Source organism: Meles meles, chromosome 16 (genome assembly GCF_922984935.1).
Source record: "Meles meles chromosome 16, mMelMel3.1 paternal haplotype, whole genome shotgun sequence".
Taxonomy (NCBI): Eukaryota; Metazoa; Chordata; class Mammalia; order Carnivora; family Mustelidae; genus Meles; species Meles meles.
This window is the reverse complement of record NC_060081.1, coordinates 58,096,929-58,113,308: the sequence shown is the minus strand read 5'-3', so window position 1 is coordinate 58,113,308 and position 16,380 is coordinate 58,096,929. Positions and strand designations below refer to the sequence as shown.

The 16,380-nt window shown below is 39.2% G+C and overlaps 1 protein-coding gene across 2 annotated transcripts in view; it reads right to left on the bottom strand.

Moving 5' to 3' along the window:
* The window catches only part of CBFA2T2 (CBFA2/RUNX1 partner transcriptional co-repressor 2), a 152,836-nt gene that overhangs the window by 36,600 nt on the left and 99,856 nt on the right, over window positions 1–16,380 (bottom strand). For both annotated transcript variants that reach the window (XM_045981221.1, XM_045981222.1), the window contains exons 2-3: window positions 10,734–10,877; window positions 5,975–6,216 (exon numbers count right to left, since the gene is read on the bottom strand). In XM_045981221.1, coding sequence (XP_045837177.1) covers window positions 5,975–6,216; window positions 10,734–10,877 — 386 coding nt within the window. The remainder of the gene's footprint in view (window positions 1–5,974; window positions 6,217–10,733; window positions 10,878–16,380) is intronic.

The window sequence follows — 16,380 nt, the reverse complement described above, 5'->3', positions numbered from 1 at the left end:
TCGTGATCCGAGCCCAAAGGCAGAGGCTTTAACCCACTGAGCCATCCAGGTGCTCCTTAACCATACTCTTTAAAGAAGACTTTCTTCTTCTTTTTTAAGATTCTTCACTTATTCATTTGAGAAAGAGAGAGCATGTATAAGTGAGAGCATGGGGGAAGGTCAAAGGAAGGAGAAGCACACTTCCTGCTGAGCAGGGTGCAGGACTTGGTGCTTAATCCCAGGACCCTGGGATCATGACCTGAGCTGAAGACAGACACTTAACCAACTGAACCACCCAGGTACCCCTGAAGTAAGACTTTCTTTAACAGGGAAATGTAACAATCTAAAGATGTTCATTCTCCTCCAAGTTAAATGAAGTGTTCAACAAGATGGTAGCAAAGCCACACAAAATACAGAGTGGTAACTTTAAAAATCACACACAAAATAACCATTTGATCTATGAATAATGACAGTTTTATTCATCTCTCACCAACCTTTTTATCTTATCTGCTGGGTTAGAATATTCAGGACCATACTGAATAGAAGAGAGAAGAGGCATGCTTTCTTTCTCTTTTTTTTTTTTTTTTTGGAAGAGACATTCTTTCTGATTCCTGCTGTCAGAGGGAAGCTTTCTAAATCTTACCAGTGTGAGGCCTGGTTTGTTTTTTTTGTTAGACAGTAACTATTTTTAGATTAAGAAAGTTCCTGCAGTAATTGTTTTACTGCTTTTTAAAAAACAATGAATGGATATTAAATTTAACAAAGATTTCTTTTTCTGCATCTCCTCCAAATAAATTCATAGTTTCAGTAACAATTTCTCTAGACATTCTGAGGTTTGTGACCCCTCAAAATCTGTAGGTTGAAACCTACAATTCTCCAATGTGTTCATGTTTAGAGGTGGAGCCTTTGGAAGATGATTAGGTCACGAGGGCAGAGCTCTTAGGAATGGCATTAGTGCCCTTACAAAAGAGACCCTGAAGGGCACTTGGGTGGCTCAGCTGATTAAGCATCTGTCTTTGGCTCAGGTCGTGATCCCAAGGTCCTGGGATCAAGCCCTGCATCTGGCTCCCTGCTCAGCGGAAAGCCTGCTTCTCTCTCCCCTACTCTGCTTGCTTGTACTCTGTCAAATAAAAAAAGGAAATCTTGGGGCACCAGGGTAGCTCAGTGGGTTAAAGCCTCTGCCTTTGGCTCAGGTCATGATCCTAGGATCCTGGGATCGAGCCCCATGTTGGGCTCTCTCGGCGGGGAGGCTGCTACCCTTCCTCTCTCTCTCTGCCTGCCTCTCTGCCTACTTGTGATCTCTCTCTCTGTCAAATAAATGAATGAATGAATGAATGAATGAATGAATAAATAAATAAATAAATGAACGAATAAATGAATAAATAAATGAATAAACAAACAAACAAACAAACAATGGAGCTTGAGAGATCTTCCTTGCTCCTTTGGCCCTGCGAGGACACACTTACAAGACTGCCATCTGAAACAGGAGTGGGCTCTCACTGAATACAAAATCTATGGCACCACTTACCAACCTCTAGAACTGTAAGATAAATGACTGTTGTTTATAACTCACCCTGCATTTGGTATCTAACAGCCTGAACAGACTGGGTCACTAATCTTTATAAAAATGCCAGAATAAGGGCAGGTGGGTGGTTCAGTGGGTTAAAGCCTCTGCCTTCAGCTCAGGTCATGACCCCAGGGTCCTGGGATCGAGCCCCACATCGGGCTCTAGGCTCAGGAGGGAGCCTGTTCCCGGCCCCCCACCCCGCCTCTGCCTACTTGTGATCTCTGTCAAATAAATAAATAAAATCTTTAAAAAAACAAAAAGCCCAGTATATGAGAGTATAAATTAGTATGACACATAGGAAAACCAATGGCCTTACATACTGAATTCGTATATAGGCATACCTTACGAAATCCCAATTCCATTGTTCAGTGCAAAGCTTGCACTGCAATGTAAGAATGCTTACAGCAACAATATCTGCAATGGCGCTATACAGAAAAGAGCTAATACAACAGGTTTAAAACTGATAACCTAAGAAAAGGGTGCTTATAAGGCTGGGCCACAGGCTGGCACCTATGAACTCATCTAATAAACAGTTTCCCATATGGATATAAAAGCATCCCTAACCAAAAGGGTAGAAGCATCCCAGGGATGCAACAGAAGATGAATGGACAAGCAAAATATGGTACATGCACGCAATGGAGTATTTTCAGCCATAAGAAAGTAGAAACATCTGACAAATACTACAACAAGGATGAAATTTTTTTAAAAAAGATTTTATTTTATTTATTTGTCAGAGAGAGAGAAATTCACAAGCAGGGAGAAGACAGACAGAGGGAGAAGCAGACTCCCCTAACAGACTACCCAGTGAGCAGGGAGCTCAATTCAGGACTCTATCCCAGGACCCTGGGATCATGACCTGGGCCAGAGGTAGCTGCCTAAATGACTGAGCCACAGGTGCCCCAACATGGATGAACCCTGAGGACACTATGCTTGGTGAAATAAGCCAGCTATCAAAAGACAAATACTTAAGTCTACTTAAATGAGGCATCCAGAGTAGTCAAGTGGAATGATGGTTGATGGAACGAAGGAGGGAAGTAGAATAGGGAGTTACGGTTTAATGGCACAAAGTTTCAGTTTTGTATGAGTAAGAGTTCTTGAGGTGGATAGTAGTGATGGCTGCACAACCATGAATATACTCGTATCACTGAATCGCACACTTAAAAATGAGTAAGTTGGGGGGCGCCTGGGTGGCTCAGTGGTTTAAAGCCTCTGCTTTTGACTCAGGTCATGGTCTCAGGGTCCTGGGATCGAGCCCTGCATCAGGCTCTCTGCTCCACGGGGAGCCTGCTTCCTCCTCTCTCTCTGCCTGCCTCTCTCCCTACTTGTGATCTCTGTCTGTCAAATAAATAAATTAAAAAATTTAAAAAAAAATGAGTAAGTTGGTAAAATTTTTTACAGGGATTTTTACCACCTACTAATGACAGCATGAGAAAAATAACCCAAGCATGGCCATTTAAAGTAGGTAATTGGCTACATCTACATATAAATACTTCTGTACTAAAATTTTTTTTTACTTTTCCTGCAAATGAGGTCTATCTTTCTTGTTTTTTAAAGATTTAATTAATTTATTTGAGAGACTGAAAACGAGAAAGATCAGAGGGAGCAGGAGAAGCAGGCTACCCAATGAGCAAAGAGCCCAATGCAAGACTCGAACCCAGAACCCTAGGATCATGACCTGGGCTGAAAGCAGCTGCTTAACCAACTGAGCCACACAGGCACCCTTATTATTTTTTCCTTTTACTCTTAACTTACCTTCAACCGTAGGCTCACTTAAAGTAATCTGCTGCTAGAATTGGTATGACATTCTGATGTTTTAAGACTTTGCTTCCAATTACGTTCAAACTCATTTTGACAGTTAAGTCCAATTTTATTACTCTAGATTCAGTAGCGTAAAATTTGACCAAAAACACTTTTTCCCCCAAAACAAAACAACCCCCCGCCCAAAAAAGTTTTCCTAACTGATAAGGGTGGCTGACTACGCAGAGACTGTTTTTGCAAACAATATGGTTTCTGCTTAATACTGATTTTCCTTCTAGAAATCTGAAAGTTCAGTAGGTGCTGGCAAGCAGTGCCTATGTACCCAGATTCTAGTAAAAACCTTGGGCACTAAGTCTCTAATAGGCTTCCCTAGGCAAAAACATCACACATATGTTGCTGCATTTTCATTGCTGTGTGATCATTCATTTATGAGAAAAAGCATAAGGAAGCCTGCAGACAGATTTATCCAGATTCCAACAGTATGGAATCTCCTTTATGGATTCCTGGATCTCCTTTATGATCCAGCTGTGTAACCTTATGCTTACATAATGTAATAAATATTAGTTGTGAGTACAACTATATGCTAAGTCCTATGAATTCATTTAACAAATCTCAGAACCTCAGCGGTACTGAGGTCCTGACACTACGTCAAAATTAAAACTCCAATGTGCATCAAGAGCAAAAAGTACAAATTGTGCCATATTCCTGTAATAAAATGCCTATGAAAATGAACAACCTCAGCTCTAAAATACAAAAGGGATTGAATCTGAAATGATGAAAAAGTAATTTATTGTATTTTGTCTTGTATGAAAGTCGTTTCTTCTAAACTAAGACTGAGAAATCTTTTAAGGTAGCAGTTCTTTTGTTTTTAAGTTTTTTTTTTTTTTAAAGATTTTATTTATTTATTTGACAGAGGGAGAGAGAGCACAAGCAGGGGTGTAGAAGCAAGAGAGGGAGAAGGAGGCCCGCCAATGAGCAGGGAACCCAATCCCAGGACACTGGGATCATGACCTGAGCCAAAGGCATACATACGCTTAACTGAGTGAGCCACCCAGGTGCCCCCAAGGGTAGTGGTTCTTTAACTTCTAGACCTCAGACTCCCTCTAATTCATGTGGGTTATATATATCAATAATCCCAATATTAAAAATTTAGGTTGAGTACTTGAAAACTATTTATTATTAACCCATTTCAAAATAATTATATTTTCCCAAAAATGTAGTAAGAATGACTCTGTCATTACAGTTTTCCAAGTCTTTTTAATATCTAGGTTATGAAAAGACATGTGGGTTCTCCTATTTACTTCTGCATTTAATCCACTGCATCAACCTATATTATGCAGCTTCTAGAAAATTCCATGATATGCTCAGGATAATGTAAGAATGAAAAGACAAGTAACATCTTAGTACTATTATTTTACTTTTTTAGGTAGGCTGCACACCCAGTGTGGAGCCCAATGCAGGGTTTGAACTCATGACCCTGAGATCAAGAGTCAGACGCTTAACTGACTGTGCACCCGGTCGATCCACATCTAGTATTATTATGAAAACAAGGGCACCTGGGTGGCACAGTTGGTTGAGCATCTGACTCTCAGTTTTGGCTCAGGTCCTGATCTCAAGGTTGTGAGATCAAACCCTGCAAAGGGTTTTGCAACCAGCAGAGTCTGCTTCAGATTCTCTCCCCCTCTCCCTCTGTCCCTCCCACTCCACTCAGGTTCTCTCTCTAAAATAAATAAATAAATCTTGGGGCGCCTGGGTGGCTCAGCGGGTTAAAGCCTCTGCTTTTGGCTCCGTTCATGATCCCAGGGTCCTGGGATCAAGCCCCCTGCGTCTGGCTCTCTGCTCAGCGTGGCATCTGCTTCCCTTCCTCTCTCTGCCTACTTGTGATCTCTGTCTGTCAAATAAATAAATAAAATCTTAAAAATCAATCAATCAATCAATCTTTAAAAAAGAGGGGGTGAAGAAAAGAATTTTGACGTCCTGGACTTCCTGGAGGGATCTCGGGAAATCCCAGGAGTCCCTGATTACACTCTGAGAACTACAACGTTAAGGTTTAATACTGTGATTTGAAGAATTCAATTTACAAAAATATTGAACTGTCGGTACTTTCCTTATATACACTAAGAGTCAAACCCCACCCAGATGTCTATGTCAGGAAGTCATTACCATACTCACTATAGTAAGAAAAATTATGTGTACATTGAAAATTCTAAAGAAAAGTCCATTTGCATGAAGAGCTGAAGAATGTAATCCCTTTGATACTATAATTTAGACTATGAGACTTATAATTTTACAAATTATTGTTTTGAAAATTAAATTCCCTGCTTTTCTTTTCTCTTAGGTTTGGAAACAGTAAGCTGGACCCTGAATATATTAAGTTACAAAACGTTATATTAACTTGGTTGAACCTCAGTGGCCTGTTGAAACTCAGTCTTTAGATAAATTCAAAGCTGCTTAATGGAATTAAATCAACACCCTAAGAAATAAGGTAAATATTCTAGATTTGTTTCTTGAATAAACACTGTTACCCGTAATTGAAACCCACAGTTCTATATTTCCATACAGGTTACATAACTGTATTAGTCTGTAGATTATGCCATGTTGCTACAGGTTTGCTGGCTGGGGGTCAGAGCCACACATTTAAGTAGCTGTGGACAGCAACACTATACTTACCACCAGTGCTAGAACAAGAGTCCGCACCTTCTCCCCAATCTCAGGTGAGATGTCATTGCCAAACTGTTGCAGAGTGGTAAGGAAGCGTTTCAATTTGCTGAGCTGCCGAGCACCACAAGTGGCTGGCAACTGTTGATTTGTTAGTGCAGATGATGTGGAAGAGGCAGGACCATTGCTGAATCTCTGTGGTGGTGATGGGGCACCATTCAGGGTAGGAGGAGAATGGTTGATGCCATTGCTTACTATAAAAGAAAGCCAAAATGAAAGACTGTGTAAGTGTAAATCACATGGATCTTTGTTCATTTCTTCTTGTTTGCATTAACTGTCGCTTATTCATCTGAATTTTGTAAAGCACATATTAAGAGTATATAAGAAACTGTTTCTGCCTTCAATGAGACTACTACATAATGAGACAGACTACCAGATAAAAAGTGGTAACAGAATAACAAAATGTGTTAAAATAGAAGAGTATGGAGTGTTACAAGAATACGGAAAATGGGTATCTAACTACAGTTGCTACAGGCAGGGGTAGGTAGCGTTAAGATTTCCTGCAATAGGTATTGCATGAGATGATTCTGGTAGAACACATATTTCCATTAACTGGACACATGCACACATCTTTTATGTTCCATCTCCTTCCTACTCTTAGGGTTAAGTAGTTAAGGAGTCAGTTACATCGTACATTATAATACATGCTATGCTGTCAGTTACAATGCAGCATGCGAACAGAAACTACAGTTCTGTTTAAGTGAAAAATGTGGTGTTTTTTTGTTTGTGTGTGGGGTTTTTTTTTTTTTTTTGGAGAAATGGTTTTCTAGGCTATAGATTTAATGACCTATTCCTGCACTAAGATATGTATTTCATGGACCATTCAGAATATTCATGCCCAGCAGTTTCTCTGTGCCCCAACAGTGCTATATAAATGCTGCCAAATTCTTGGTCACTCAATAAAGCATGTTACAGACACTACAGAGGACACCGACTTTCCATTTTCATCGTTCTTAGTCATTTGTTGCTAAATTTTAATTTGGAGTACCACCTTAAAGCTAAATTCCTGGAGGTATTAAGTAAATTTCTCCTTCACTGAACAGTGAAATAAAATTACCTGGTGCCTAAGTGTCAGTAGATTTTCACTTAATTATACACAGGCTTGGAAGTCTAGAAGGTAAAACTAAAACATATGTCTAAAAACAAAAACAATTTAAGTTAAGACTTAAGCCAAATTTAAAGAGCCCAATTATTTAATCTTTATCTAACTTAGAACTGACATTTACACTTATATTGGGCTCAATGCCAAGTCTTTAATCATGGAAAATCTTCCACTTCCCTTCCTCCTCCATGCCAGTCATAGTTGGTCAGCCAGCCCTACTGCTCCTACTTTTTGACTGACCCTGATTCAAATTTGATCTGGCAAACTCTTCCTCATCTTTTTTTTTTTTTTAATTAAAGATTTTATTTATTTATTTGACAGAGAGAGATCACAAGTAGATAGAGAGGCAGGCAGAGAGAGAGAGAGGGAAGCAGGCTCCCCGCTGAGCAAAGAGCCCGATGCGGGACTCGATCCCAGGACCCCGAGATCATGACCTGAGCCGAAGGCAGCGGCCTAACCCACTGAGCCACCCAGGCGCCCAACTCTTCCTCATCTTATGTATGCTCAGAGATCACCTGTATTAAGAAATATTCTTGGGCACCTGGGTGGTTCAGTTGCTTAATTAAGGTGTGCCTTCAGCTCAGGTCATAATCCCAGGGTCCTGGGATTATCATTATCATTATCCTTATACGAGGGTCCCACATCAGACTCCCTGTTCTGCAGGGGAGTCTGCTTCTCCCTCTCCTTCCCCACCCCCTACCCAGCTCATGTTCTCTCCCCCCAAAAATATAAGTAAAATCTTAAAAAGAGAGAGAGAGAGAGAGAGAGAGAGAGAGAGAAACATTATTTAATAGCTTCTGTTGCTGCACATTAAGGTAAACCCTGGTAGATTTTTTAACTCTTCTCTGTGTTACCTACAGATGCTTCCACTATGTTACTTACTTCTCTCTATATTTGCACTGTCTTAACAGACTGCATACTTCCTGATGAATACTGTGTTATACATCTGTATATAGTGTAATTAGTCAAGTTTTGTAAACTGCCTATGCCATATATATACGGGTTTTGTTCATTAGCTAGCAAAGTTTAAGTGTTGAGGGAAAAAATGCTGAATGATCCACTTCATGAAACACTAACAGGCTAAGAAAGCGAGGTTGCATTTTCTTCTTTACCTTCCATTAAAATAGATCACTTAAACTATTGGAAGGGAAAGCTTAACACTCAACCTCAGCAATCCAGAAAATTAGCTGCAATGATCTGCTATTTCTCTGTGTTCACTGAAAGGTCAAGTGTCACTGAAGAACTGCCCCCTTGGAAGAAACCCATAAAAATAATACATTACTGTGCTTTTTAGCCACTCTGACAACCAGACAGGCTTTTTCAGTCTCTTTTGTTCAAGTGCATGAGCACATTTTCTAAAATAAAACAGATCTACCACCAAGCAGTCAAATATGGAGGTTTTTATAAAAAGGGCTGAGTTTACATATACATATTCCTACTGTCTGTTATTTTGAAACGTGAATGGTAGTCTAGGTTTAACTGTTCATTTCAAGACAGTACCTTTATCTAAGGATGTAAAACTTTAAGATATAAATAGAATTTTTAAAAGGATATTAATCTTTATTTCCTTCACTCTGGCTCAGACTGCTGCAGTTGCCACTCACTCAACTTCATATGTTTTGGAAATATAATAATCAAAGCTTCTGTTAAAGCTGTACTTCCTAGATTCATCTCTTGTCTTTTAAAATAACAAAAGCAAACCCCACAAATGTGTGAGTAAAAATAATTGCGTAAACTTATGTAACAGCATTTAAAAAAGAAAATGCATACAGCACCTAGCACAGTACTCTGACGCACTGTGGGCACTCTACAAATAGCAAGTGTCTTCTGCTTTATGAGGCAAAATATCTGTGAGGCACTGGAGGTATGGGCATGGAAAGGCAGAAAAACTCAGATTAAAATTGAGACATGTATGTATGTATGTTTAGATTCTACACTGGGTTTTCTTCTGATTTTTGTTTGTTTAAGTATACACATGTGTAGGACTAACTGCGGAGTTAAAGGGTTTCTGAAGCTTCAACTTTGGTAAATACTACCAGATAATTTTCTCATACTCAAACAATGTATGAAGTGTTCAGGTAATACCACATATGCTCACCAAAACTTGGTATTCTTTTCTATTTTGAACATTCTTTCAGATGTAGACAGTATTACACTGGGTTTTAGTTTGCATTTCCTTGATGACTAGTAAAGCTGAACATCTATTATGTATTTACTGGTTAATATAATTCTTATGGACCAAATTATGTCCCCCACAAATTCCTATGTTGTAGTTCTAATCCCCAGGGCTTCAGAGTGTGACTATATTTGGAGACAAGAGTTTTTAAAGGTTAAATGAGGTCATGTGGATGGTCCCTAATCTAGTATGATTATAGTATGTCTTATAAGTACTGTCCTTATAAGATGAGGAAAGGACAGCTGGTATACATGTGCAGAGGCAAGGCCATGGGAAGACACAGTAGAAGTGTAGCTATCTGCAAGCCAAGGAGAGAGGCCTCAGAAGAAATCAAGCCTGCTGACACCTTGATCTTGGACTTCTTTACTCCAGAACCGTGAAAAAAATAAATTTCTTTTGTTTAAGCCATCCAGTCTATGGTATTTTGTTATGGCAACCCCGGCAAACTTAACACAATACTCAATCTCTTTTGTAAAGAGCCTTACCAGGGCACCTGGGTGGCTCAGTTGGTTAAGCCTCTGACTCTTAATTTTGGCAAAGGTCATATTCTCAGGGTTGTGAGATTAAGCCCTACACTAGGCATGGAGCCGTCTTAAGATTCTCTCTCTTTCTCTCTCCCTCCGTCCCTCCCATCCTTATTCCTCCCTTAAAAATTAAAAATTAAAAAAAAAAAAAAAGCCTTACCATGATAGCCCAAGCATACTTTTAGAAGTTGTTTGGTAATTATATGAAAGTTACTTTGACTCCTATAAATCAATATAATAATTTGTTTGTTTGTTTTTTCAAGTAGGCTAATGGGGCCTGAACTCACCAATGTGAGATGAAGACCTGAGTGGAAATCAAGAGTCAGAAACTTAACCAACTGAGCCACATAGGCACCTCTCAATATAATAATTTAAATTCATTTTAGAGCCAAGAAATTAAAATAGCTACTTACCAGCCAAAGTATGAAAACAATATTTAGATCACCAAATTTCTAAATGCCTAAATTAGCTAAGCACTGTTCTCAGAGGGCAAAAGCAATTTATAAAAGAAAGAAATAACCATATGTGTGTGTATGTATGTCTATGTACATGTGTGTTTATGTATATAAGGTGGTATCTTTTTTTTTTTTAATGATTTTATTTGAGAGAGAGAGAGAGAGAAAAAAAAAGAGTAAGAGAGAGCACGAGAGGGGAGAAGGTCAGAGGCAGACGCAGACTCCCCGCGGAGCTGGGAGCCTGATGCAGGACTCGATCCCAGGACTCTGGCAGCATGACCTGAGCCGAAGATAGTGGCTAAACCAAGTGAGCCACCCAGGTGCCCTATATAAAATATCTTAACATTTATTTTGAAAATGTTGAACAGTATACACAGAAGGCTTAACAGCAAACAGTCACTTAGATCTAAATGTCAGTCTGAACCACAAACCCAAGTACATGAAGAGATCTCACATGCTGTAGGAGTAAATGACACTGGCCTGGGTCCTCCAGGATTTACTGGTGGCAAGGGTGGCATGGTGGGAGGTGAGGATCTTGACTGTATCTTCACTTCCACAGGAGATCCAGGCATTGCTGGCACTCTTTTCTCAGGACCAACTACAGAGAATGAAAGTAATGGAGGTCAGAGTCTTCTATAAGATAATAAAAATCGTGACAATAATTTCAAATATAAACATTTTGCTAGAGACTGAGAAGTGAAGAAGATGCTTATTTTAACAGGCTGAATGGTATCCCCCACAAGGTATCAACTATAGTTCCCTCTTAGCCAAGTTTCACTTTCCACACTTCAGTAATCTGCAGTCATGGCAACCATGGTCTGGAAACAGACGAGTCTCCTTCTGATGTACAGTCAGAAGGTCAACGGCAGCCTAACACTAGGCCATAATGCCAATGCCATTCACATCATCACACAGGCATTTTATTATCTCACACCATCACAAAAAGAAGGGTAAGTTTGGTACCATAAGACACTGTGAGAGAGGGAGAGAGACAATGAAAGAGAAACAACATTCACGTAACTTTTATTACACTGTATTGTTACAACTGTCCTATTTTATTATTACTTACTGTTGTTAACCTTAACCTCTTACTGTGCCTAATTTATAAATTAAGCTTTATTACAAGTATAGGAAAAAATATAATATACATATATACATGGTTTGGTACTATCTGCAGTTTCAGCTATATCCCCTGGGATCTTAGACTGTATCCCCTATGAATAAGGGATGGGGGTGGGGGTCTACCTCTTAATCCTTTCAACTGGGAACATTTGCTTATTTGGAAAAAGGGTCTTCCAAGATGTACTTAAGGATCTTGAGAGGAAAAGATCATGCAGGTGGGCTCTAAATCCATTATGAACAATATGCTCACAAGAAGAGTTGAAAAGAAACATTCGGGGGGGAAGACTACCCAAAGAAGACACAGCTGCACAATGAGAATGCAATGGGACAATGATGGCAGAGACCAGAGTGGTGCATCTATAAAGCCAAGAAATGTCAAGGGCTATCAGCAACCACTAGAAGCTCAGGGACAGGTATGGACTAGATTCTTCCTCAGAGGTCCCAAGGAGGAATCAACTCTACTTAACACCTTGACTGTGGCCTTCTGGCCTCCTGAAAAGTGAGAGATTGTTGTTGTCTTAAGCTACCGAATTTGTGGAACTTTATTATAGCAATCAAAGGAAACTAAAACAAGCCAGCAAGGTCAAGGGGTAACATGACCTAAAAGTTAATATTGAGGATAGTAGCTGAGAAAGGAAGAAACCAAGTTACAAGTTCAGCTAATGTCAGCTGCATTCTTTTTTTACTTTTCTTTATAAATCAATCAAATTAACAGGGGTGGGGGGGTGCGGGGGGAAGCGAGGGACTATCTAGGCCAGTAGGATTCAATGGCATGGCATGGAAATAGAATCATAATCAGTTATATATAAATAAATGATAAAGTACTAATTTTTTACATATATCAACTACAGTAAGTAGGGAAAAAAAAGATGGGAGTCAACATCCTTGACAATAGCAATGTAAATATCATTTATGAGACAGAGTTATCTCAAAAGATGAAAAGTAGAGCTGAACCTAAACTAGGCACAAGCTACTTCACTGTGGGGACAATTGATAAGCAGCTATTTGATTAACAGTGGACAACAAATTTAAGAAAGAGAAATCACACAGATTAGACTTAATGACATTATAAATAGGTTTGGGCTGGAGTACCTGGGTGGCTCAGTTAGTTAAGCATCCAACTTCTGATCTCAGCTCAGGTCTTGATCTCAGGGTTGGGGATTTAAGCGCTGCACTGAGCTTTTTTATTTTTATTTATTTATTTATTTTTTCCACTGAGCTTTTTTAAACAAAAAAAAGGTTCATGGGGTGCCTGGGTGGCTCAGGGGTTAAACCTCTGTCTTCAACTCAAGTCATGTCTCAGGGTCCTGGGATCGAGCCTCACATCAGACTCTCTGCTCAGCAGGGAGCCTTCCCCCTCTCTCTGCCTGCCTCTCTGCCTACTTGTGATCTCTTTCTCTCTCTGTCAAATAAATAAATAAATAAAATCTTAAAAAAAATAAAAAAGTCTGAGCTAGTATCAATAGGACCCGGTACTGAGCATAATATTCTAATACCTTCACAGTTGTTTTTTCCCCACTAAAGAGAACATGTTACATATGTGGTTAATAACTGGGCCAGGGTCACCATAATCACCTTTAAATTGAACTATGTTCCTAACAGTTGACTCCAAGCATTTTACTAAAGTACTATGAATTTATTCTCCAATAACAGTGAATTCAAAGCACAAAAAATGGACACACCAAAGGTTCAAATGAGAACGTTAAATCAAAGATTTCTTTCTTTCTGTGAGATCATAGCTATAGACAAAATACATTCATGACACTGGCAACAAGGCACATCTTCACACATTAATAATCATGTTCTAATGAGGAAAGTATCACTAAATATTATTTTTATGTTTCAGTTTGCAGCGGCATATTTTGGGAAGAGATATAATGAATCCACAAAGTCCATCAAGAAAGTAATGCCCTCAAGTTACAAAGCCCCTAACAAAATGTGCAACTGTCTGAGAGCCATGTGGGCAACACTCTGCCAGCTCTTCCCATCTCTCCATCCAGGACATTTTCTTTGTGAAATTGATGGTCGTCCTGTCTGATTAGTGGACTAATGAGCTGTTGCGTTTGCCTTTTTCTTCTTGACAGTATTTTTCTCAATGCCCTTCAAAGAATGGCTGACATGTTTCCAGCTCTTCCATCTGGGGCCCAGCTTTCTGGAGGGTGGGGGAAAAGGGAAGGAAGGAACTGACAGTTGTCTCACACTATAATGTGTTGTGTACAGTGCGCAACAACCTAGAGGGAGCCTTTCTTCAGACCACCTGCCTTTACAGCAAGGGCGCCAAAGGCCTGAGGAGGACTTAACAACAAGATGTGTTTTAACATTCAGCAATTGGCAGAATGAAAAACAGTGAGGAGCCTGAGCCCAACTGCAGAACACTGAATTATATACCAACTGAAAGCTTGGATACTGGGCAAAACCCAGCCCCCAGAGTACTGTTTACAGATGAACACTACCCATATCTCTTGTTCACATCACTACGCACAAACCTGCAACACTAGTGTAATTCCTCATGTTTTAGTAACATCATCTAATATAAAAAGCATGGGTATGGAGACTGAAGACACTCAGTGTGAATTCTTATTTATAAACAACATGGCTTTATCAAATCATTTCACATTTCTGGGTCATTTTCAACAAATGTAAAATAAGAGATAGTAAATCCAACCTGATAGGAAAGATGTAAGGTAAGAGATAATGCCTAGATTAGTGCTTAAAGAGAAGGTGATTAGAAAATAGGGAGCCTACTGTCAAGTTCTGCATTTCACACCTAACTAGCCAAGTGATCATGTCCAAGTTAATATTAACAGTTGATTTCCATGGAAAAAGGGTATACTATTAATAGTTAATCTATCTAACCTCAGCAATACTACATGGAATGAAACAGCTGCAGAAGCATCAAGTACAACGTCAGGTGGTATTTTGTTGGAGGCTAGGTGGCATGAGGCCCTTCGTGATGTGAGAGATATATCCAAGTGGTTTATAAACCTGACAAAGTCAACAGCTGCTCAGAAGGTGGATAAGGGGTATGTTACAAAGTAGGCATTTTCACCCTGCGCTTGGTGACTGTGTCATGCCTTTATGTCATCACTGTTACAGTGACTTCGTTTCTACACTTTTATGGAATGGATACTAATATTTTATATTCTAGCTGAAATCCTTAAATGAACCAACCATACCTTGAGCTTTTTTCAATTCCAGAGAACCTTAGATACTCTTCAAAGATAAGAAATTCCTTTCTCTCAAGGGGGACTTTGAGCCCATAAACAACACTACTTGGTTTATCAAAGAGAATTAAGGTCTTCAGAACTAGAAGCTCATAATAATCCTTAGTTCTGTACTAAAGGTTCAACTTGATTCTAAACATAGATTTGGGGGTGCCTGGGTGGCTCAGTGGTTGAGTGTCTGCCTTTGGTTCGGGTCATGATCTTGGGGTCCTGGGATCAGGCCCCACATCAGGCTCCCTGCTCAGTGGGGAGCCTACATCTCCCTCTCTTGCTCCCACTGCTTGTGCTCTTTCACTCTCTCTGTCAAATAAACAAATAAAATCTTAAAAAACAAACAAACAAACCCCGCAGATTTTAAGATTTAAAGTAACTAGTAATTTAGTCATTCATGAGTTTGTGCTTTGGTTATTTTGAAGATTTGCATATATATGGCTTAAAAAAATAAAATCCGAACATATGACCACATGCATATCCAAGATCACTGATGCTTTAACACCTAACCCCGTAGAGACAAACAATGTGAGCTAGAGAGGAGCAGCAAACATGGAAAAGTATGTCTGAATAATGTTTACTTCTCCATCATGAAATATGCTATGCAGATCACGAAAACACAAAACCAATGAAAAACAGAACACAGTAACAAACAGCTCTCTGTGTGACAGCAGTGCTTCTTTTCTCCCCACACAGGAATGTGAACAATCAGACATGAAACTAAAGAGTGGAAGTCTTTTGTAGCTCTAAGAGAAATAATACTGATCATAAACATAAATCCCATACAAACATTATTAGAGAAGAATCCCACATGCTAAATAGCCCACAAATGAGAGCATTTACAAATCTTTATAAACTGCCTTTAAAGTTTTAAAAAATTACTTTGAGGCTGACAATGGAACTATAAGTAGAAAAGGCATAAATATGAGATAAGTAAGATGCAACTATGTTAGGAGGACTTTCCAGACAACTAGAAAGAGCAACTCCCAGGACTGCAAGGAGAAAGCGTGTTTAGGTAAAAATGAACCTGATGTGAAAAATGCTTTATCACTTACTAGTCTTCTATGATAATGGTTTTCCTCATCTGTCCCTAGGACACTTCCAACCAAGGTTACTATGTGTGGTACCATAATATATATAATAATGGCCAGTACACAGCAGACACTCTTCCATGTCTGCTTGAATTAGATTAAAAATCTACTAAAATTAAGAATTTCATTTGGCCATTGAGATGTTTATCTATGCTATGCTTTGGGAGGAAAAAGATATGGTCAACGCTCCTGATTATCATCACTGAGAAAAAATGAGACAAATACAGATCTTTCACATGTACACAACAGAATTACTGATCATTCCAAACATGCTAAGGAAGCCATCACATCTATTTCTTAAAAAAAAAAAAAAAAAAAATCAGGGGCACTTGGGTGACTCAGCCGGTTAAGGTCTGCCTCCAGCTCAGGTCACGATCCCAGGGTCCTGAGACTGAATCCCACATACTCTTTTCTCCCTCTACCTCTGCTGCTAAGCCTGCTTCTTCCTTCTCTCTCTCTCTGTCAAACAAATACAAATTTTTAATTAATTAAAACAAAGTAAAATAAAAATCAGACTCCTAACTAAGAAACAATTGAGAAGGTTTAGACATAATTATCTTTGGGGGCAGAGGCAAAAACAGATGATTTTCTTTTCGGCATGTGTTAAGTATGTATTTATATGGTTCAGAAATCAATATAATATAAAAAGAAATATTCCTTGCTCCTGTCCCCC